Source organism: Pygocentrus nattereri, chromosome 26, assembly GCF_015220715.1.
Source record: "Pygocentrus nattereri isolate fPygNat1 chromosome 26, fPygNat1.pri, whole genome shotgun sequence".
Taxonomy (NCBI): domain Eukaryota; kingdom Metazoa; phylum Chordata; class Actinopteri; order Characiformes; family Serrasalmidae; genus Pygocentrus; species Pygocentrus nattereri.
In genome coordinates this window covers 7,307,616-7,332,540 of record NC_051236.1, presented here as the reverse complement: position 1 = coordinate 7,332,540, position 24,925 = coordinate 7,307,616, and the positions used below count along the sequence as shown (strand labels likewise).

General features: G+C 40.8%; 1 protein-coding gene across 2 annotated transcripts in view; it reads right to left on the bottom strand.

Moving 5' to 3' along the window:
- Nucleotides 1–2,673: 2,673 nt before the first annotated feature.
- raly (RALY heterogeneous nuclear ribonucleoprotein) overlaps nt 2,674–24,925 on the bottom strand; it is a 145,307-nt gene continuing 123,055 nt past the window's right edge. The window contains exons 6-10 of one of the 2 annotated variants that reach the window (XM_017708388.2): nt 22,653–22,810; nt 19,894–20,010; nt 9,773–9,915; nt 9,487–9,531; nt 2,674–3,251 (exon numbers count right to left, since the gene is read on the bottom strand). In XM_017708388.2, coding sequence (XP_017563877.1) covers nt 9,490–9,531; nt 9,773–9,915; nt 19,894–20,010; nt 22,653–22,810 — 460 coding nt within the window. In that variant the 3' untranslated portion in view covers nt 2,674–3,251; nt 9,487–9,489. The remainder of the gene's footprint in view (nt 3,252–9,486; nt 9,532–9,772; nt 9,916–19,893; nt 20,011–22,652; nt 22,811–24,925) is intronic. The other variant, XM_017708389.2, reaches the window with a different exon arrangement.

Sequence of the window (24,925 nt, the reverse complement as noted above, 5' to 3'; positions counted from 1 at the left end):
ATTACCGATCACCTTGTTTGATGATTCGAGGGGCCACTGCTGATGTTGTTCCCGGATGGATTTCTGAAATCTTGTGTAGTTGTGGACAGATGTGGTCCATGTCCTCAGCTGACCGCCGTTTTAACATCATCATGTAATTATCGAAATTACACGCATGATGAATGAGTTCTGTAGGGAGCTGCCAGTGCAGCAAACAGAGCTGTCGGCTATTAAGAACATTGGAGTGGACAGTTTGGATATCACTCGAGACATTTATGTGAAAACAGTCTGCGGGTTTGGAGCTTCGACGGTCAAACAGTGAATCATCTCGAGTAATTTTGATCGTTAAATAATGCCTTATCTTCACTTTCAGCAGAAAAGTACACAGACAGTCCAGGCCTCAATTCCAAAAACATTGTGAAATACTAATAAAAACAGAAAGCAGTGATTTGTTAATCCACTTTGACATGTGTTTAAACTGCAATAATGCAGATTCCAGATACTTTTTCAGTGTCATTGTTTTTTTTTCCAAAACAGCCAGGGCAATTTAAGACTAGGAAAATTGTGAAATGTTCAGAAAACATCTCCAAAGGGGAGACATAATCATGCCTGGGCATAAAAGCAGCATTGAGGAAAGGCCTTTATCAGTGGGGATAGGTCAAAGTTCAACTCTTTACCAAAAAATACTCCAACAAATAATCCCACAGTTTAAGAAATACAATATTCTAGCGAGCGTCTGCAAGGATTTTAGATATTCCACCCCCTACAGTTCATAATATCACCAAAATTCAAATCTCTGTCAGTAAAAAGGGCCAGAAAGATCCCTCTAAAAGTACTGCACTAAAAACCAGCATGTTTCTGTGATGATATCAGCACATGAGCTTAGAATACTGTCTGACGCTGCACCACAAATGCAGGGTAAGAATGTCCTCTGCACAGTGGGAGTCACATATCAACAATGTCCAGAAGCGCTGCTGACTTCTCTGGGCTTGGCTCATCTGAAATGGACTGAAGCTCAGTATGGTCTGATGAGTCCGCCTTTCAGATTGTTTATGGAGAGTGATGTCTTGTTTTCCAGGCTAAAGAATAAAAGGACTGTCCAGATTGTTACCAGCATAAAGTTCTTAATCCAGTGTCTGTCATGGTGTGTGTGTGTGGGGGGGGGGTTGGGGGGGGGGGGGGGGGTTGGGGGGTGGTAAGCAGTAAAAATCTTACTGAGATTAACATTCTCTTTTTTAGGAGGATCCTGGCCAAGACAGGAAGGAACACACAACAAATTGTTCCCACAAAACAAATTACACATTACAAAAAAAATAAAAAACAAAAAGGAAAATTCAATAAACAACCCCTAGTTAATAATTTACAACACTGACAAACAGTTTAGAAAGCTATTAAATGACACACATTCCTGTTTTAGCTCTAGCTTAAGTTTTAACTCTCTGTGTATCAAATTCCAGTCAGATGTGCAGCATAACTAACAGCTTATATTCCTAATTCAGTGCATACAGTGAGAAATGTAGGAAGATACACATTTTGAGGACAAAATTACACAGGGAAGAAGGTAATAAACCAAGTATATATTTATAAATTATAATGTAAAGTGGATAGAAATTAACTAACAATTAGTAATAAATCTAAAAGTTCCAATTACAGTGTCTAATGTGCACAAACACTATAAAGATTTGTGCATGTAAATGTAATTAATTATGATTAAAAATGTGGCAGAACTTTCATCTTCAGTTCCTTTATCTAATGTGAAATATGAGGCTTAAATGTTTAAGAACTGTCTAATACTTAACCAGGATATTTTCAACCACATTTCCCTTTGATGGGTGGAAAGTTAAAATTATACACCACATTGTTTTAGTTTAACAAGTTGAAGACTAAAGTCTGTATTGTTAAAATGATCCTATAAGCTTGGTTTTATTAGGTGTTCAACAGTTCATGACAATATCATAATAATGACAACTTGGATTTGGCAAATTATGACAGACTATTCATATATACAGTAAAAATCAAGAGGCCCCAGAATTGATCCCTGAGGTACACCCTTAGCCATCACCAAGGAGCTAGACCTGAAAGCTTTAGGCTGCACATACTGCATTTTACCAGATTAATAATTCACAAACCACAGAACACTGACGAGTACAATATAGGATGATGAAGATCCTGCATGGTTGATCTGGATCAATTTCTCTTCAGTCCCCAAACAATTACTAAGGTGTTAAAGGAAAGATGGAAATAACACAGGGGTAAACAGGCTCCCAACTATTTTAGAGGCGATTTTGGGAGAGCGCAATCGAGTCCATAAAGTAAAACATCAAATATTATTTTACTTGTTCTGTTTTCAATTTAGTACAGTTTGAAGACAATTTCCTGATCACTGCTTTGTGTTTTTATTAGCGTTTCTCATGCACTTTTTGGGAATTGTGGTTTGTTTGGGCTACAGTGGATGGCTCAAGTGCTGATCTCTCCTCTTTGAGAGCCATCCAGGATGGAGATTAATCTCCCACTTTACCAGCTCAATGAAGGTTCCTCCTGAAAGTGTTTTGGATAATAACGGGGGTTTGATGGAAAATACCTCCTTTAAATAGAACTGTTAAGGTCAGTTTTCTCAGGCTCAGCGTAATCATTGCTTTGGAATGGTTTTGTTGGCAACTTCCTCAACACACAAATCAGAGCGAAAACAAACTGTTCACAAGTGATCAGAGTTTATTCATGTCTGTAAATACCTCTTGCAGCCTTGAAAGTGCAAGCTGATGCAAAAGGAAATGTAACCAAACATTGTTTTTTCTTCAGATAATCATCATATAAATAAAGCAAAAATAGATGCACAAAAGACACAACAGGAGAAGTAAGGAAGTAAAGGTGGGAGTGGGGAGTGGGGGGGATGGCTCATTCATATAAGCGGTAAAAAAGAAAGAAAGAAAGAAAGAAAGAAAGGAAAAAAGTCCTTTTTACATGTTGAAAAGTTTAGAGTGTCCTGTAGGGAGGCGTTTGCGGGACGTCTGTGAAATTCGTCTTGTTGCTTTTTGTGTTTTTTTTGCTTGTCAGTCAGGAGCTGCTGGGCTTTATGTGTTCCTGGTTTTTGGGAGGTGTGGGGGGGCTCACCTCTCCACCTTCTCCTCGGAGAGCTAGTTGAGCTGTCCGCCGGGTTGACAGCTGATGTTGGAGATTTCATTGCGCTCCTCTGGTTTAAGTGTCTTCCCGCTGAGTCTGCGGCATTAAAACAGCTTCCAGTCGACCGTTATCCAGCTTTCTGCCGCTGCCCACTGTGGAGAGACCAACAGCAGCAGTGAGACGAAAAGAAAAGAAAGGAAAAGAAGAAAAGAGAGGAAAAACGCTGGACTTCTTTCAGTCTCCACATGTGCTTGTATTTTGCCTGAGTCACCATTTAAGTCTGAACAGTTCACTAGAAATATTTTCTCAAACTGAAGTCAAAAGGATGAAACTGTGTGCAGTAAATCACGGACATTCCCAGATCACTTTACTGGAATGAGTGGAATTTGATACACTGAGCACAATGCATTGGAAGAAAGTGTGGGTTCTTTGTGTGATGCTGTAGCAGAACCATTTTAGTTTAACTTCTGTTAAGTAAAATGCTTATCATAAAAAACCTTAATAACATATAAAAACTTAAATATCCACATTTTTTCAATTTTGTTGAAATTTATTTGTACATGATTTGTGGTAAGTAAACAAAATAACAATCTGTCCTACATTCTTCATTAGAAATAATGGAGTGGAAATGAGAACTGAACCAGCACGGATTCCACCCCAGTGGCATCACTGGCACAGAAAGCCTGGTGGAGCACAATAAACTGAAGGGGCAGCAGCGACTCGTCAGTGAAAATACACACAAATGCACTAATCGATGAAATCACACATTCACAGATTAACGTAATGGTGCAGGAGTGGAAGTGGAGACGGGAATATGAGTGATATGATAACAACATTAGATCTCACAACACCTGGTTATACAGCATCGCATAACCAATCCACAGTAATGCAGCAGTAATGATCAATGTGGTCTGCAAATACACATCCAAACATCATACCAGAGCAGGGAAACACGCTGTCCGGGCTTTAGGAATAACACGACCTGTAATACTGCAGAATGACTCAACAGTGCTGTTCCCTGCTCAAAAAAAGATTCAGGATGATCTTTCATTTGGACAATCTTGCTAAAAAGGTTTCTCTCAAAGTCACCAATCCATGAATGAATTCAACTGATAGAGTGAGGGCAATTGAGGACAGTGATTTAGCTACACTCACAGTTAGCCATGTTTTTCTTTCCAGACTGAATGGTGGTGAAATCCTCTGGCTGGTGTGTCCCAAACATTTAATCTCTAATTTCTGCTCTAGTTGCTAGAACTTAACTAATTAGAACAAATCTAACTTTTATTATATCTTCAACTCATCATATTGCCTTTCTATTATGAGTAACCACCACAACTGATGAGGAACCGTGGCTAGTTGTACAGTAACGCCCACACCATAAATGCTGTTACTAAATGTCTGGACGTAAGTAAATGTATTATGTTTTATTGGCTGCTCTTAGGATGGGGCCAATGTGATTGGGCCCCACAGCTAGTTATTGAAATCATGTTGAACACTTAGTGTTTTTAACTGTTCACTTGGCCCCACTCTCTGAGAAATAGGCAGGATGTCATTTACACAACAGGTACAGGAGGATATTTATATATATTAGGGCTGTCGAATCTCAATTTAACGTTATTTTAAAAAATAGTGCCGTTAACTCAAAGTCTATTTGGCCCTGTGAGTCATCCGTAGTTCATGTTGAGACTTGACCGTGCGCGGCATCTCTCATTAAGAGTAGAGGAGTAAGTGTCTGTGTTTACATGCAAAGATTTTTGCAAATCCAATTGAATACAGTCGGATTACAGATTCAGACTGAGGTGTTTATTCTTACTCTATTCAACTGTCTGATGGAGAATCTTCATTTACTTGCTCACTACAAGTAATCTGATCCAAAATGGCACACATGCATAAAGAACGACTTAGAGTAAACATTACCATGACAGTGAACATCACATGAGTCCGGTCAGAGTGAGATGAGCAGCAGTGAGCAGTGCTTGTGGTTTTAATTGCTTTAAAATTACGTCAGACTCAGGAAAACGTCCTTCACATGTCCTTATTAAAGAAGGCTGAGAGGAAGACATCGTGCTCTGAGACACATAAGCTGGACGTCCGTCCCACTGCCGTCTTTTAAAGATGAGAGCGTAATGACGCGGCGCACATGCAGAACGGACTTAAATTTTCCGATAGGGAATGTGATTGAGTCATGCCTTCGACCGTCTCTGACAAAAGATGGGACTCAATCTCCCAGAACACTCACATGATCGAGCAAGCAGACTCGTACTCTACTTTTGGCAGACTCCAACCCCCAGAATGCTACACCGGATCACATGACGCCACAGCGGTCCTATCAGAGATCGCAATCCTCAGACTATTATTGGTTCGCACCTGTGCCTAGTCACAATGATTAGGCACTAGAGTGTATTTAAACTCAGGCTGAACTTTCTAACGTTGTGAAGTATTGTTTCTATACAATCACTGAGCGTTCGACTTCTGTTTTATTTGCCTTTCCCGATTTAGATTTCTGCCTGACCCTTTGTATTCTCCCTTCTTGGATCTGGCCTGTGTTTGACTATTTTTGCCTGGACTTCGATTTGTGATTCGCCCTTTCTGGATATATCTGTCTTATTCCCTATTAAAACCTCCTATCTTCTTATCCGCAAGCGTCTGGTACTCTGTCGCCTCGTCACAGATTGGATACAGGAGTTAAGATGGCTATTATTCTTCTGTTTAACTGATTATTTACAGGATTACCCACCTCGCTCAATTGGATAGAAATTGTATTCCGGGTGGCCTCAATCGGACTAGACTATTCCAACTGAGGTGTTTACATGGACATATTCTATTCCAATTGAGCTTTTAGTCAAATTATTAACGGATTATTAGTAAAATAAAAAAGGTAAAATAAAGAAAGTAAAATATTTTGTATATTGTGTGAACTGATTTTAAACCTGATCACTGCTTGTTTTGTTTAAAAGTGCTACTCTTAATAAAGAGGATTCTTCAGGGGGTCTTTCGTAAGTAAAAATGTTTGATGAACACTCAAAGAACCTTCTGTATGGTTAAAGGGTTCTTCAGATTGATGGAAAATGTGCATGAAAGTGTTATTGTAACTATAGAAGAACGCTTTTGGGTGCTACATAGAACCCTTTATAGCACATTCTTTATCACTCTGAAGAACCCTTTCATGATGCGAAGAACACTTTAACCATGCAAAGGATTCTTTGAATGTTTCTGGTTCTGTATGAAACCTTTTTCTTTACTAAAGAACTCTTGAAGAGCCATCTTCAGTGCAGGTTGCCTGTGTGAAGGAACAGACTTTCACCTCAACAGCCTTTAGATCCAGACAAATCAGCCATGAACTTCAGGAGACTCTGGTTCTGCGCTGAAGTCAGTCCTACATAAACAGCCTGGCTCGGTTCTCCTGCAGGACTCATTAATCTGGCATTTGCAGGGCAAATAGAGTTGTTAGCTGAGGATGACGGAGCTCAGATACTGTGACCGCAGCACTCAGCCGTAAAAACAAGGTGGCGCTTTACAAAAAACACACGCAGATCAGGAGCAGATCAGGAGCAGGTCTCTCACTCTCACGCGTTTACTCAGAGAAAAGCTCCTCCACGTCCAGCGCCGAGCAGCAGTTCAGAAGACGGATTACAGAGATTTCCCTTCATTTAGATAAACTCGGCCTCGGCCCGGTGTGGCCTCTGACAGGACAACAACCAATTAACCCTCTGGACCTGCCTGAGACCCCACACACACCACAGTGTACCGGACCCTCAGCTCAGTGTCCGTTTCACAAACCGCACACTGCTGTTCAGAGTCGTTTGTTATATTAATAACTCATACAGTGAGAATCTAACTACAATAAACCACTTGCCAAAGCTAGTTTTTAAATCATTCTGTGAACAATAAATATCTGATGAAAAATAATGAACTATAATTACCTGTTTAGATTCAGTTTACCTGAAGAACACTGAGATTTCTGAGTTCTGGATATAAATGTAATCAGAGCTTCATTCCTGATATCAGCAGATTACAGTCACTTTACACAGATTATACATTAATCTGAAACAGGACTGGCTATATGAGCGAAAACAGTCAATCCAAACTTTTGAACACTCCTACATATGCAATAGACACTTAATAATAATAATCATAATCTTTATTAATATTCTTTACAGACAGATGATGTGTTTTATCTGTCCAGTGTTTATTTCCTCATAAAAATACAAATATTAGAATATGCAGTGATTTGTCTTAATTTCCTGCTCTCTACAAACGAAGATCGGTATTGACAGGTACCATCCACCACCTGCTGTACCTGATCAATACTTTATGGTGGCAGTCGTGGGGTGAAGGTTAGGGAACCAGCCCTGTGACCGGAAGGTTGCCGGTTCGATCCCCTTGGCTGACAGTCCATGACTGAAGTGCCCTTGAGCACCTAACCCCCAACTGCTCCCCGGGCGCTGTGGATAGGGCTGCCCACCGTTCTGGGCACGTGTGCTCACTGCCCCCTAGTGTGTGTGTTCACTAGTGTGCATGTATGTGGGTGTTTCACTGCACGGATGGGTTAAATGCAGAGGTCCACTTCCACAGCGTGCAAACACAGTGACAAATGGTTGTAAATTCTATTCTATTAAATAAAATGAGTTATGTAACTAAATGAATCCATGCGATGGCTGGGAAACGGTGAGACCCAAGCCTGCACTGTAAAAATGATTCAGTGCTTTAACTTTAACAAGTAACCTGGACTTCACTGAACTCCTAACAGTGAATTAAAACAGTAATTTTTGTTAACTTATTATTGACATTCCATCAACTCCAAACTTTAATGCAACAATGTAATTTTTTTCAGTTAAAACACTGAATCATTTTACAGTGTGTGTTCTAACTTTACTGAAAACAACACATTCTGACTGCTGTATTAATGTTTAGTTGTGTTTATTCTAATTTTATATAGTGTTTCTACTGGTAAAATCATGCTTAGTGTCCTGATAAAGAACTATGTTTGCTCAGGTGTCTGAAGGTTATATTATAGTGACAGGATGACAGGAAACAGCCTACAGTCACTGGATGTGTTTCAAGGCCAGCACAGTTCATCAAATGTAAAAGTAGCTCCCCACAAGGAGACAAAAACAACTCATTATATCATTTATTTTATCAGGTCCTCTTACCAGTGCCTAATTTATATACCCCTTCTTCAAAGATCAGTATGAAAGAGCAATACTAATGCTCCATCAATACTAATTTCTACTGATTAATACTGAAATCCATCAGTACTGATCTCTGTCAGCACTGATAGCCATCAATACTAATACTCCATCAATACTGATACCCATCAATACTAATAACAATCAATACTGATACCAATCAAGACCAATACCCATCAACAGTGATGCCCATCAATACTGATACTCATTAACAGCTGATACTCATTGAAACTGAGTATATTGATACCATTATTTTGATACCCATCAATACTGATACCATCAGTACCAATACCATCAATACTGATACCCATAACTACCGATATCCATCAATACTAACACCCATCAATACTGATACCCATATCTACTGATACCTATTGATACTGATACCCATCAATACTAGTACTCATTAATACCAATACCCATCAATACTGATACTCATTAATACCAATACCCATAACTACTGATAACTATTGATACTGATACCCATCAATACTGATATTCATTAATACCAATACCCATCAATACTGATACCCATATCTACTGATACCTATTGATACTGATACCCATCAATACTGATACTCATTAATACCAATACGCATTAATACTGATACCCATAATTACTGATAACTATTGATACTGATACCCATCAATACTGATACTCATTAATACCAATACCCATCAATACTGATACTCATTAATACCAATACCCATCAATACTGATACCCATATCTACTGATACCTATTGATACTGATACCCATCAATACTGATACTCATTAATACCAATATGCATCAATACTGATACTCATTAATACTGATACCAATCAATACCCATTACTACAAATACCCATCGATACCAGTACCCGTTACTGGTTCCGTCTATAGTAATTAGTGTAGAGGTTCATGACTAAACAAGCCCGTAGATTTATAGCTGTGGGCGTGGCTGCTGTGTTTCCTGCAGGACGTGTGTGATGAAGACCATCCACAGCAGCTCAGAGCCGTGAAGATAGAACAGTTTAGATAAAACATCTCCGCTGGCTTCACTTCACTGACCTCATGATTTGCTGTTAACAATATATTTTATTTTTTTACAATCAGCCTATTTTAAGTGAGAATGACTCAATTCCCTCTTTGGAACGTGGAGCTAATAAAACCCACATGACTGAGGCCGATTATCCGGAGCCAAGATCTGAAACTTGCCTTTTATTGAAGGATGGGGTCTGATTCTGAACAGGGGTTGTTTTCCTGGAGAGAGAAGAGTAGAGAAGTGATTCAGCTGGTGCTGATGTGGTGGAGCGCGTGCTCCGAGATGATTTGTGGAAAAACGTATCAAAATCAACACAGATGTTATTTCCTCGTACAGGATTAACCCTTTCACTGCTGATCTCTGCTTAAATGACAGCATCACATCTAACTAATCTTATTAATCATTCACTCCATCATCACCATCATCATCGTCATCATCATCATCTCCTCCTGCACTCACCAGGTCCTCGTCACAGTCCTCCTGTGTGTTGTCCTCTCCCTCCTCCACATCGCTGTGGTTCTGATCTTCTGCCAGCTCCTCTGACTCGGAGCACGATTCATCAGGAGATACTCCAGTCTTGCTCCCCTCCACCTTCCGCAGATCTGCACACGCAGTATACATGCATATTTAGACATTCTACTGAACTGACTCAGAGTCAGAACTGAAACACATCTGGGACTTCAACTGATCTTAGACTTCAGACTAAAATACTTCCGCTCTGTTTATTATGACTATTATGATTATTTTATTAAAACTAATGATTCAACGTTCCAAAACAATCATATCTTCCAAGCTGTACCAAATGTGTCAGTCGTGTCTGTTTCAGAGACAATTTCAGCTCATTTTGAGCTCAAAAACAGCTGTAACACAGAAAATATATATATATATTTTTTTCATTTTATCTATTTTAAACACTAAAAGTGCAGAAAAAATATGGCGATTCTTAATGTTCCTCACTAACTTTCAGACTTTGGGACACATTTACTTCCAAATAATGGGATCTAACAGCTTACCATGTGACCACGAGGGACAGGGATGCAGCCTCAAATGCTCTAAAATACAGGGGCGGGGCTAATATAAGGCTCCGCCCACATACTAGAATGCTTTGTGTTCAGGAGTGACATGAAATCGTGGAACAGCATTTTAATTTAAAAATGTAACTGAAATCTTTCAACTTCACTTTAAAATGAATAAAAAGATCTAAAATAACAAAGACTTCCGAAATGTAAATTAAGGGTCAGGGTTTGGGTCAGGACTCCCAATAGAAAGAACCCTAGAAATGATGAATATATATATTTATTTAGATTATTACTATCTATATTAAGGCTTTGGGTTTAAATAGATCAGAACATCATCCTTGTTAATATCTACGCTCTGAATACTTCATTGGTTTAGGAATAGTTTTTATTGTGGAAGCGCAGTTTGATCAAAAGATCAAACGCATGTACACAAACAAACGGGGCCAAAACAAATGTTCGGTTGCACTGCTGTTGTGTGCTGTGTGTGTGTGTGAGTGTGTGTGAGTGTGTGTGTGAGTGAGTGTGTGTGCGTGCGTGCGTGCGTGCGTGCGTGCGTGTGTGTGTGTGTTGTGAGTGTGTGTGAGTGAGTGTGTGTGCGTGTGTGTGTGTGTGTTGTGAGTGTGTGTGCGTGCGTGTGTGTGTGTGTGTGGTGTGTGTGTGGTGTGTGTGTGTGTGTGTGTGTGTGTGTGTGTGTGTTGTGAGTGTGTGTGTCTATCAGCCTCTGTTGACACCAGCCCTCCTGGTAATTTCCCAGGTGTTGTTCTGGGTGCATTTATCCAAATGGTTCTATACAGTCATGGTTCTAAATTCCAAACCTTCTTAAGTACTGTAGAAATAAGATATGTACATGTTTTTATTTCAGGAGAATGAAACATTCTTTAATTTTAATGTAAATGAGTGTAACCAGATTGACTTTCGGTGCACAGACACACCATCTGCAGTGGAGCAAAAAGCTTCATGTTTAACGACTGGGTTGAATATAAATACATTCTGTAAGATCTTCTGTTATTTTCTTCTTATTTCAATAAATGATCTTAGTTTCTTTACAGCACTGAGCTCCACGCTGCTCTGAAGAAAATTTTCCCAGAATCAGACAATCTTATCAACGATTATCAGCAACAATCGTGCAGGTTCTCACAGTCAGTCCCGCACACAGACGCGCTCAGCAGGGACTCGTTTAAGACCTGCTTCATAAAAACTGCAGCCAAAGCAATTAAAGCCAGAACTTCAGTTCATAGATCAGCTTTTATACGTATCCAGCTCACTTTCCCAGGGAAGTTTATTAGCTCACAAAAATCACCCCTGAGGAGCGCTAAGCACACTGTCCACCCTCAGAGGAGCTCTGAAAGAGGACAAGAGCACACAGGCAGGACTTTCTTCACTCTCTGTTAGTTAATGAAGTTGTTTACAGGACTCGCTCTGGTCTTTATTCACCTTAACTGTGAGTTTAATCGGAGTTTTGTAGTCGGAGCCCAAAGAAGAAGAATTAACAGTGTAGTTTAAGATTTTTGAGCATATCTGAGTTTATGTGTATGACACTTAAACAAGGGGGGGCGGGGTACTTAGATACACCCTCAAAAAAGAGGGTTCTTCAAGAAAATGGTAGAAGCATGATTAAATTGTTCTTTGCATGATGAAAGCTTCTTTAGATTGATGGAAAATGTGCTGGAGATGAATGTGCTACAGTTTCTATTGTAACAAGCTTGACACTGTAACACTGGAAGAACCCTTTTTGGTGAGAGTCCAACAGGAATGTCCATCAGCTCTTTTCTTATTGGACAGACTTGATTTGGGCGTGAGTTACGTGGTGAAGCTGAGGCATGCTGTGTCATTATTGCTTCTGGTGAGCTCTAAATTCTTTTCATGTGCAGAGTTTAATTTTGAGACTGTTTCTTTTGAAACTTTAGAGATGCACTGATACCACATTTACCTTGCAATCTTGATGCCTGAAGTATATGTTGATACCAAGCCATGATACAGATACTAACTCATCTAACATCACTGAACTGTAAGTGCTGATATTTATACAGTCATTTTACAGTTCAGTAAATATCACTGCTGTTCAGTAAATATAACCATCATTCAGTAAATATCACCATCGTTCGGTAAACATCACGGCCGTTCAGTAAATATCACTGCTGTTCAGTAAATATCACCGTCATTCAGTAAATATCACCGTCATTCAGTAAATATCACGGTCATTCAGTAAATATCACTGCTGTTCAGTAAATATCACCGTCATTCAGTAAATATCACCATCATTCAGTAAATATCACGGTCATTCAGTAAATATCACCGTCATTCAGTAAATATCACGGTCATTCAGTAAATATCACTGCTGTTCAGTAAATATCACCGTCATTCAGTAAATATCACCGTCATTCAGTAAATATCACTGCTGTTCAGTAAATATCACCGTCATTCAGTAAACATCACGGACGTTCAGTAAATATCATTGCTTTTCAGTAAATATCACTGCTGTTCAGTAAATATCACCGTCATTCAGTAAATATCACTGCTGTTCAGTAAACATCACGGTCATTCAGTAAACATCACGGTCGTTCAGTAAAAATCATTGCTGTTCAGTAAATATCACCGTTGTTCAGTAAATGTCACCCTCTGTTCAGTAAATATCACCGTTGTTCAGTAAATATCACTGTTGTTCAGTAAATATCACCATCCCTTGATACCCCTGTTTTGGCTCCTTGACCCTGGACTGTTTTGACCCTGAGTATGGATTTGCCCATAATAAATCTTGCTTATCTCAGCACATGCATCCGCCTCATCGTTGCTCCATGGCATTACAGAAAGACCAGCCGATCAAGGATGCAGTGAGAAAGCGAGACTCTGATATGTGGTTGTTCTGTTAGGATGAAACTGTGACTGTTTCAAAGCAGTCCAAGTTAGACATGTCTCGATGCCACCAAACTGGAGACAACAAATCCCCTGGCTTTGTGGGTACACGACCTTCTTGTGGTTCCCGTAAAAAGGGCGAAGGACAATCCCATCTTGTATTATGATGACAAGAGCCCAGGTAAGCGCCTAGGGTCCACCCATCTTGAGCAACGCTGCAGGGAGGAGTGACCTTTAGCGCAAGACGAGGTGAGATGGAAAGAACATTCAGTTAGCCCATTATACGGAACTCGGTACACTCTCAAGCGCCACTATGAGCTTCCCATAGCTCGGGATAGCATTGGGAGCAGCCGAATGGGTTCTGTTTCCATGTGTTCTTTCAGGTCGTCGCAGCAGTCCGTTCCAGGTGTTATGTATGCTGCCCAGCCTGTTCCAGTTCCTGGCTCCCGCCCGAGTTCCTGATCCCATTGCCGCACCCCGTGGCACACCTGTTCCTGTGTCCACACCCCGCAACACGCATAGTCCTGTTGCCACACCCCATGGCACACCTGTTCCTGTGACCGCACCCCGTCGCACGACCACACCTCTGGACCCGCCACCAGTCGCCGCACCTCTGGACCCGCCGCCTGTCGCCGCGCCTCCGGCCCCACCTGCCTCCGGCCCTGCCTGCCTCCGAGGATGTCGCTGCAGGCCAGTCTGCCACCGTGATGTCTCTGCAGGCCCACCTGCTACCGAGGAAGTCGCAGGCCCTTTGTTCCTGCCTGTCCACACCTCGCCTGTGTCTGTGGCTCCCTGTGGGCCTCCTGTTCCGCCTGTGTCTATGACTGCCCGAAGGCCTTCTGTTCCTCCTGTGTCTGTTGCTCCCTGTGGGCCTCCTGTTCCTCCTGTGTCTGTTGCTCCCCGTGGGCCTCCTGTTCCACCTGTGTCTGCTGCTGTGTCTTTTGTTTTGTCTGCTCCTTTGTTTTTGCCTTCCTCGGTCCCAGGTTTGGTTTTGTTCCCTACTGTTGTGTCTGTGCCTGTGCCCATTCTGGTTGTGGTTTGTGTTCCTGTCTATCTTTTTGTTTCTTTCCTGGTGTCTGCTTGTTCCTGTGCCTGTGTCTGTTTTGGGTCCGGTTCCCTTGTCTTTTGCCTGGTCTGTCTTACATTGTTGTTTTCCTAGTCCTGTTGTGCCTACGGTCATCCCTCGTTTGGTGCTGTTTTCTGTTGTTCCTCCTCGTCCTCCCTCTCAGCCTTTGTTTCGTCCTCGTTCTGTATTTTTTCCGTCTGTTTCTGGGGCTTGTGCTGTCTCTCCTGTTCATGTTTCTGTTCCTGTTTCTGTGCCCGTGCCTTCGGCTCCTGTTGTTCCGGGTTCTCTATCTGTGTCTGCTTCTAGTCCTGCCTTGTCTCCTGTCTTGTCCTCCGTGTTGCCTGCCCTGTTTCCTGGGCTTTTTTTTTGTCTTGAGTTCTTCGTGTTTCGTGGCCTGTCCTGGATTTGTTTTTTCTTTTGTTGTTTGGCATGCTTCAGTACTGTGTGCCTTAGCGGGGGTGGGGGGTGGGGAAGTGGGGGAGTATTGTCATGATTGGCTCCTCTCGGTCCTGTCCATGTGCTTTTGTTTTCATTGAGTTCTTCATGGTCCTGCCCCCTTGTTTTCAGACCTGCCCTTGATTACTTCCACCTGTGTCTGGTTAGCCACATATGTCTTGTTAGCCCATGGTATTTAAGCTCTGTGTTTGTCCTAGTTGGTTGCTTGTCTTTGTTTCATCCTCTGGTGTTTTGTTTACTTCCAGCCTCCATGGTGTTTCCAGTCTGTGTTTAGTTATGTCTGTCCCTCAATATCCCAGTGTTAGCTCCTTGACCTTGGACTGTTTTGACCCCGAGTATGTATTTGCTCATACTAAATCTCGCTCATCTCAGCACATGCATCCACCTCTTCATTGCTGCACAGCGTTACAACGGTTTGGAAAATATCACTGTCAATCAGTAAATATCATCACTTTTCAGTAAATATCACCACTGTTCAATACATATTGCTGCTGTTCAGTAAATATCACTGAAGTTCAGTAAATATCACGGTCATTCAGTAAATATCACTGCTGTTTAGTAAATGTGACTGTCGTTCAGCAAATATCACCACTGTTCAGTAAATATCACGGTTGTTCAGCAAATATCACCACTGTTCAGTAAATATCACGGTTGTTCAGTATATCTCACTGTCGTACAGCAAATATCACTGTCCTTCAGTTAAAATCAGTGCTGTTCAGCAAATATCACCATTGTTCAGTAAATATCACTGCTGTTCAGTAAATATAACAGCTGCTCAGTAAATATCACTGCTGTTAATAAATATCACCGTTATTCAGTAAATATCACCGTATTTCAATAAATATTACTGATGTTCAGTAAATATAACAGCTGCTCAGTAAATATCACTGCTGTTAATAAATATCACCGTTATTCAGTAAATATCACCGTATTTCAATAAATATTACTGATGTTCAGTAAATATCACTGCTGTTCAGCAAATATCACCGTCAGTCAGTAAATATCACTGCTGTTCAGCAAATATCACTGTCAGTCAGTAAATATCACTGCTGTTCAGTAAATATTACCGTAATTCAGTAAATATTACTGATGTTCAGTAAATATCACTGCTGTTCAGCAAATATCACTGTCAGTCAGTAAATATCACTGCTGTTCAGTAAATATCACTGCTGTTCAGCAAATATCACTGTCAGTCAGTAAATATCACTGCTGTTCAGTAAATATCACCGTAATTCAGTAAATATTACTGATGTTCAGTAAATATCACTGCTGTTCAGCAAATATCACTGCTGTTACGTAAATATCACCGTCATTCAGTAAATATCACCGTATTTCATTAAATATTACTGATGTTCAGTAAATATCACTGCTCTTCAGCAAATATCACTGTCAGTCAGTAAATATCACTGTTGTTCAGTAAATATCACCATCATTCAGTCAATATCACCGCATTTCAGTAATATATCACCGTTGTTCGGTTCATATCGCCACAGTTCAGTAAATATCACTGCTGTTCAGTAAATAAAAAAGCTGTTCAGCAAATATCAGAGCTGTTCAGTAAATTTTACAGATTTTCAGTAAATATCGCCGGATATTAGTAAATATCACCATCAATCAGTAAATATCACTGCAGTTCAGCAAATATCACTGCTATTCAGTAAGCATCACCATCGTTCATTAAATATCACCGCTGTTCAGTAAATCTCACCATCATTTAGTCAATATCACTGCTGTTCAGTAAATATCACTGCTGTTCAGTAAATATCACTGCTGTTCAGTAAATATCACCGTTGTTCAGTAAATATCACTGCTGTTCAGTAAATATCACCGTTGTTCAGTAAATATCACTGCTGTTCAGTAAATATCACCGTCATTCAGTAAATATCACCGTTGTTCAGTAAATATCACCGTTGTTCAGTAAATATCACTGCTGTTCAGTAAATCTCACCATCATTTAGTCAATATCACTGCTGTTCAGTAAATATCACTGCTGTTCAGTAAATATCATCGTCATTCAGTAAACATCACCGCTGTTCAATAAATATCACCGTCATTCAGTAAACATCATGGCTGTTCAATAAATATCACCAATGAATGATCACTGCTATTCAGTAAACATCACAGACATTCAGTAAATATCACCATCGTTCAGTAAATATCACTGCTGTTCAGCAAATATCACCGCCATTCAGTAAACATCATGGCTGTTCAGTAAATATCACTGTCCTTCAGTAAATATCACTGCTGTTCAGTAAACATGATAGTCATTTAGTAAATATCACCGTAATTCAGTAAATATTACAGCTGTTCAGTAAATATCACTGCTGTTCAGTAAATATCACTGCTGTTAAGCAAATATCAGAGCTGTTCAGTAAATATTACAGATTTTCAGTAAATATCGCCGGATATTAGTAAATATCACCATCAATCAGTAAATATCACCGCAGTTCAGCAAATATCACTGCTGCTCATTAAACATCACCGTTGTTCAGTAAATATTACTGCTGTTAGGCAAATATCACTGTCAGTCGGTAAATATCACTTGCCTGATGAGTGGAGAAGCAGTGTACTGGTCCCCATTTTTAAGAACAAGGGTGATGTGCAGAGCTGCAGTAACTACAGAGGTATAAAGTTGATGAGCCACACCATGAAGGTATGGGAAAGAGTTGTTGAAGCAAGGCTAAAGCGAGAGGTTCAGATCAGTGAGCAGCAGTTTGGTTTCATGCCCAGAAAGAGCACCACAGATGCAATTTTTGCGTTGAGAGTGTTGGTAGAGAAGTACAGAGAAGGTCAGAAGGAGCTACATTGTGTCTTTGTGGATCTAGAGAAGGCATATGATAGGGTGCCAAGACAGGAACTGTGGTACTGTATGAGGAAGTCCGGTGTAGCTGAAAAGTATGTTAGGGTGGTGCAGGACATGTATGAGGATAGTGAGACAGTGGTGAGGTGTGCAGTTGGAGTGACAAATGGTTTCGAGGTGAAGGTAGGGTTACATCAGGGATCAGCTTTGAGCCCCTTCTTGTTTCCAATGGTGGTGGAAAGGTTTACAAATGAGGTCAGGCAGGAGGCTCCATGGACCATGATGTTTGCAGATGACATTGTAATCTGTGATAAGAGTAGAGAGCAGGTGGAAGAGAATCTGGAGAGGTGGAGGTTTGCACTGGAGAGGAGAGGAATGAAGGTCAGTAGAGATAAGATGGAATACATGTGTGTGAATGAGAGGAGCAGGCAGGGTGGAGTGGGTGGAGACGGGTGTCAGGGCTGATGTGTGACAGAAGGATAGCAGCAAGAGTGAAGGGGAAGTTTTACAAGACAGTAGTGTGTCCTGCTACGATGTATGGTTTGGAGACTGTGGCTCTGTCTAAAAGACAGGAGGCTGAGCTGGAGGTGGCGGAGATGAAGATGCTGAGATTTTCATTGGGAATGACAAGGATGGACAAGATTAGAAATGAGCAGATCAGAGGGATAGTGAAGGTGGAGCAGTTTGGAGATAAAGCCAGAGTGGCCAGGTTGACATGGTTTGGACATGTGTTGAGGAGGAATAGAGGATATATTGGTCAAAGAATGTTGGAGATGGAGCTGCCGGGTAGAAGGAGAAGAGGTAGACCTCAGAGAAGGTTTTTGGATGTAGTGAAGGTGGACATGGAGATGGTTGGTGTAAAAGTAGAGGAGGCAGTGGATAGGGCAAGATGGAGGCAGATGATCCGCTGTGGCGACCCCTAAAGGGAGCAGCCGAAAGAAGAAGAAGAAGATTCAGTCAATATCACTGCTGTTCAGCAAATATCACCACCGTTCAGTAAATATTACAGCTGTACAGGAAACATGATAGTCATTTAGTAAATATCACCGTTGTTCAGTAAATATCACCACTTTTCAGTAAATGTCATTGCTGTTCAGTAAATATCACTGCTGTTCCGTAAATATCACCGTCATTCAGTAAATATCATTGCTGTTCAGTAAATATCACCACTGTTCAGTAAATACCACCATCCTTCAGTAATAATCACCATCATTCAATAAATATCACCACTTTTCAGTCAATGTCACCCTCATTCAGTAAATATCACTACTGTACAGTAAATATCACCGTTGTTCAGTAAATATCACAGCTGAACAGTAAATATCACCGTTGTTCAGGAAATATCAACATCTTTCAGTAAATATCACCACTATTCACACTGACAGAAGCAACTTTCAGTGTTTTTTCTGGCTTGGTTGAAGAGACGGGCTGTGAGACCTCGCTGCTGAGTGATGCAGCTGACTAATGGAGGTGCACTGCAGACGGGGCTAGTGGACACACAGGCCCAGCTAACGGGCTGCTACGCTAAAGGCTAAATCAAGGCTAAAGACTGATGCCAAGAGTCCAGTGGTCCCTTCCGTTCTTTCATTAACAACCTGCAACAACATTAACTGTGAGTGACCACACAGCGGTAGACGAGTGACTTCTGAAAGAAGCAGCTCAGCTGTTCAGGTTAGCGGCTCTGTTAGCGTGTTTTTCTCACCAAATGCTGCCGTTATCGATTTTGCAATGAGCATTTTCACTGCTGCTTGTTGTCCCACACAGCTGACATGGTGGTAAGTTCTGTCCACTGTTGTTCATGCAGGCGTCAGCACATGTGCACTTCAGAAATTGCTTCATGGTGTCGGTCACAGATATCAGTATCCTCATCACTGGTAATGACATTGTGTTTGATGGCAGTATCGCTGCAACACTATGAAAAATACAATAACTTGCACTTAGTACCTCTAATATGGTGCTGAATAGTAGACCATGACAGCAGACTGTTTCATTAATATTCAGCATATGATACTGTTTAACATTTAAAACTGATGTGCCTTACCTGTGCAGCCTTTATTAAGGTGATTTAGTCCTTTTACAACATTTACTGCTAAATAAATACAGAACTTCAGGTTTTATAAGAATGATAATATAACAAGCAATTATTTGGGAAGAATGTTATGGTCCCAGGTGGGTCGTTACTACATGGCTCCAAAAACACATTCAGTTTCAGCCCGAGAGGCTAACGCTGACCCGCAGTTCAAATCAAAGAACTATTCAGGGAATCTGAAGATGTGGAAAAAATGCTCTCATGTTTTTCAAATCTGTGCCGCTTATGATCTAAGATTGACGGACTGTGGCGCACTGACAGATTTAGAGAGTGAGTGTCTGTTGTTTAATCCCTCACCTGCTGTGCAGTATTTGTCCTCTGTGATCTGGTCGAGTCTTCCTAGCAGTGCATCAATGTTGGACTTGATCTGCGTGAGTTCTGATTTGATAGCTTGCAGTTCGTTGGATTTTACTGCTGGACACAGACATATATACGCACACACACACACACACACACACACACACACACACACACATGGAGAGTCATGCATGAAAAAAGTGAAAATATGCTTCAACTGAATAAATCAGTGACTTTTATACTGCTGTAAAACTTGGAGAACAAAAGAGACCAGTAATGTTCTAGAAGGACGTTTTCTAAGACAGAGAGTTCCAGTGCCGCCATAAGGTTCTAAATCTCAGAACTGACATGATGATCTGAAAGTGCACCAGATTCCAGCAGTTGCAGAGTCATCTGAGGTCACCATCGTCTCTCAGAGGTCATTCTGATCCCAGTGAGGCACGGAGGAGACATATCAGAGTTCTATCACATCAGATTATATGGCAGCTTATCTTACTGTATCACAGCGTATCTTACTGTATCACAGGGTATTTTACTGTATCTCAGAGTATCTCGCTCTATCACAGCGTATCTTACTGTATCACAGGCTATTTTACTGTATCTCAGAGTATCTCACTCTATCACAGTGTAGCTTACTGTATCTCAGAGTATCTTACGCTACCACAGCATATCTTACTGTATCACAGCGTGTTACTCTGTCACAGCGTTTCCTACTGTATAACAGCATATCTTACTGTATCAGAGCATACGTTACTCTGTCACAGAGTATCTTACTGTATCACAGCGTATTTTATTGTGTCTCAGAGTATCTTAATGTATCACAGCGTATCTTACTGTATCTCAGAGAATCTTACTCTATCACAACGTGTCTTACTGTATCACATTGTATCTTACTCTATCACGGTGTATGTTAATGTATGACAGCATATCTTACTGTATCACAGGGTATCTTACTGTATCACAGCGTATGTTACTCTGTCACAGCGTATCCTACTGTATCACAGTTTATCTTACTCTATCACAGCGTATCATACTGTATCACAGTGTATCTTACTCTATCACAGTATATCTTAATGTATCACAGCGTATGTTACTCTGTCACAGAGTATGTTACTGTATCAGAGTGTATTTTATTGTACCTCAGAGTATCTTAATGCATCACAGTGTATCTTACTGTATCTCAGAGAATTTTACTCTATCACAGCATATCTTACTGTATCACATTGTATCTTACTCTATCACAGTGTATCTTAATGTATCACAGCGTATCTTACTGTATCACAGGGTATCTTACTGTATCTCAGAGTATCTTACTCTATCACACCGTATCTTAACGTATCACAGCATATCTTACTCTATCACAACATATAGTGTATCATAGCATATAATACTGTATCTCAGAGTATCTTACTGTATAACAGTGTATCATACTGCATAATAGTGTATCTCACTCTATCACAGCGTATCTTACTCTGTCACAGCGTATCTTAGTGTATCACAGCGTATCTTACTCTATCACAGCATATTTTACTGTATCACAGTGTATCCTACTCTATCACAGCATATTACACTGTATCACAGTATATCTTACTGTATCACAGCGTATCTTACTGTATGTCAAAGTATCTTACTCAATCACAGTGTATTTTACTGTATCTCAGAGTAGCTCAATGTATCTTACTGTATCACAGCATATCATACTGTATCACAGAGAATCTTACTGTATCTCAAAATATCTTACTCTATCCCAGCGTATCTTACTGTATCACAGTGTATCCTACTCTATCACAGCATATCATACTGTATCACAACGTATCTTACTATATCACAGCTTATCTTACTGTATCTCAAAGTATTTTACACTATCACAACGTATCTTACTGTTTCACAGCATATCATACTCTATCACAGCATATCACAGTGTATCACAGCGTGTCTTAATGTATCACAGTGTATCTTACTCTATCACTGCGTATGTTACTCTGTCACAGCGTATCATACTGTATCAAAGGGTATTTTACTGTATCTCAGACTATCTCAATCTATCACAGCGTATCTTACTGTATCTCAGAGTATCTTACTCTATCACAGCATATCTTACTGTATCCCACCGTATCTTACTGTATCACAGCGTATGTTACTCTGTCACAGCATATCTTACTGTATCAAAGGGTATTTTACTGTATCTCAGACTATCTTACTCTATCACAGCGTATCTTACTGTATTACAGTGTATCTTAATGTATCACAGCATATCTTACTGTATCTCAGAGTGTCTTACTCTATCACAGTGTATCATACTGCATCATAGTGTATCTTACTGTATCACAGCGGAAAAATCATTTTTGTTGTTTTTGAGTTTTTGACATAATTTGACAAGGCCTGTTGTCCTTTAAATTATGTGTAAATTTTATGATGAATGGACCAAAAGGAAACGACCCAAAATGACTTGCATTAAAATTACAGTGCGTTTTTTCCTTCTCCTATAAAGCCATTTTGGAGATACAAGGTTTTGTTCAGACAATGGCTTATTACACAGCATCACATAGTGTCTGACTGTATCATATTGTACCAAATGGTATTGCAATGTAGATGGATAAGTAGATCACTGTTAATTCCAGATGGAAAGTCGTCTGTTACAGAAGCACAAGTTGAATGGTCTGAAAATGGAAACATTTATACTATAAACATTTATATATTAGCACATTTGTAACTGCTCATTATCTGCTGAATGAAGTGAATGAGTGTGTAATGTGTACATTTGTGCTTGGCTGAGCTGTTGGGCAGGATGGTTGATCTGCTCAGGAGTTTGACAGGTAACGACTTCACCCTGCGCATCACAGGCACGGCCACACGGGGGCGCTTTATGGGCACAGCTCTGGGCACTGGTGATACTCGGCCTCTGCACTCAAACAGTCTGCAGGAGGAGAGTTCAGGAGAGGAGAGAAGAGAGGAAAGGGTGAAATGAGGACACCAGTCTGACATTCAGTGGCAAAGACAGTCCAGCTTTACAAAGACCACTCAAAGAATTATAATAATATTTAGGTTGTTATTATTAAAACCTCTTGAGCTAGTGTAAGTATTGATTTGACTGAATATCACTTCCATGTGAGAGCACCAGTGTTGCTCATTATTTTTATTAACATCTTTATTTTAAATTGAAAATGGCATAAACTCAACAGAGAGATCAAAACAAGAGCTCAGCTTCAGGAGCAGAATTTGAGTTATTTAGTAAATTGACCACATATTAGCAACAGATTAAAAACCCAGGAAACACAAATATGTGTTTTCTTTCTATTTAGTAAATCTTGTTCCTTCAAGTGGTACTAAGTTTACCCTTTTAATAATGTTCCAGTGATCAATACATTTCACTGTATTTTTCTCCTCTAAATGTAACTGGGCAGTTCTAATCAGAATCAAAATCAGAATCAAACTCAGAATTTGTTTATTTCTCTATGCATGTTACACATACAAGGAATCAGTCTGATGACTCCCACATGTTTGACATTGACACACTGAACAGACCAGACAAACACAGACTGATAACAATAATTAAATGATTTAAGAGACAAATTACATAAAAATAAATAAATAATGAATAAAATAATAAATAACGAATGATAAAGAGCTGTAGTGAAAAAGCTAAAGAGATGTGTTAATATCTGTATGTCATCATCAACATCATCATTGCTTAGTCCAGATAGGGTCGGGGTAGCAGTTGGAAAAGCAGAGAATCATAGATGACCTTCTCCACCACAACTTCCTCCAGTTCATTCTGTGGGACGCCAAGCCGCTCCCAGGCCAACTTGGTGATATAATCCCTCCAGCGGGTCCTAGGACAACCTTGGGGTCTCGTCCCAGTAGGCTGTGCCTGGGAAACCCTCGCTGGGAGGCGCCCAGGGGGCATCTTGATCAGTTGCCCGAACCACCTCAACTGGCTCCTCGCAATGAAGAGGAGTAGTGGCTCTACTCCGAGCTCCTCACCCTGTCAGTAGAGTTTAGCCACCACCCTGCAAAGAAAGCTAATTTCTGCTACTTGTATCTGTGATCATAATTGTTAATGCCAAGTATACGAATACAATTCTCACTCTGTGAGTACAGAGAATGCGCCACGTCTGGGACGGAATCCACATTGTTCATTCATCCTCACTCTGAGGTTCAACTATCGGTCAGAGTCTCCTTTCCAGCACCTTGGCATAGACTTTCCCAGGGAGGCTGACCAGTGTGATACTCCAGTACTTGGCACACACCCTCCAGTCCGCTTCCTTAAAAATAGGGACAACCACCCTAGTCTGCCAGTCCAAGAGTACTGTTCCCAGTGTCCATGCAACAATACAGACAGCCCCACAACATCCAGAGCCTTAAGCATTTCTGAGCAAATCTCATCCACCCCCTGTGCCTTGCCACCGAGGAGCATGCTAACTGTCTCACTGACCTCCTCTAGGGAAATGGAGCCTGACATGCTAGAAGCCTCTCGCCCTAACTCCCGTGATGGAGGCATGTCTCTCAATTAAGGAGTTAGTCAAAGTGTTCCTTCTACTGACTGATATTATTCTCATTTAAAGTCAGAGTTTCTTCCCCCTTCCAAATATTGCTTGGGCAAAGCCACCCTGATCGCTCCTGAGACACCGGATAGTTGTCCAGAACCTCCTTTAAGTTGACCGAAAGTCTTTTTCCATGGGCTTGCTGAACTGGATTCAGCTTCTGCCACCATTGCCACTGCTGCCTTTTTTGCTTATCTGTACCCTTCTGCTGAGTCAGGAGTCCTCTGGGCCATCCAGTTCCTAAAGGTCTCTTTCTTCAGTTTGACGGTCTTCAGTTTGATGGTCTCCCTCACCACCGCTGTCCATCAGGTTCTTGGGCTACCACCCTGACAGGCACCAAGAAGGTTTTGGCCACAGCACACCCTCCCCAGCACACCCTCACTATTCGCTTGGGTCAACCGGGTCTGACCATCAGTTACCACTGCCATCTGAGACAACTCACCACCACATGGTGATCGGTTGACAGCTCAGCAGCTCTCTTCACCCGA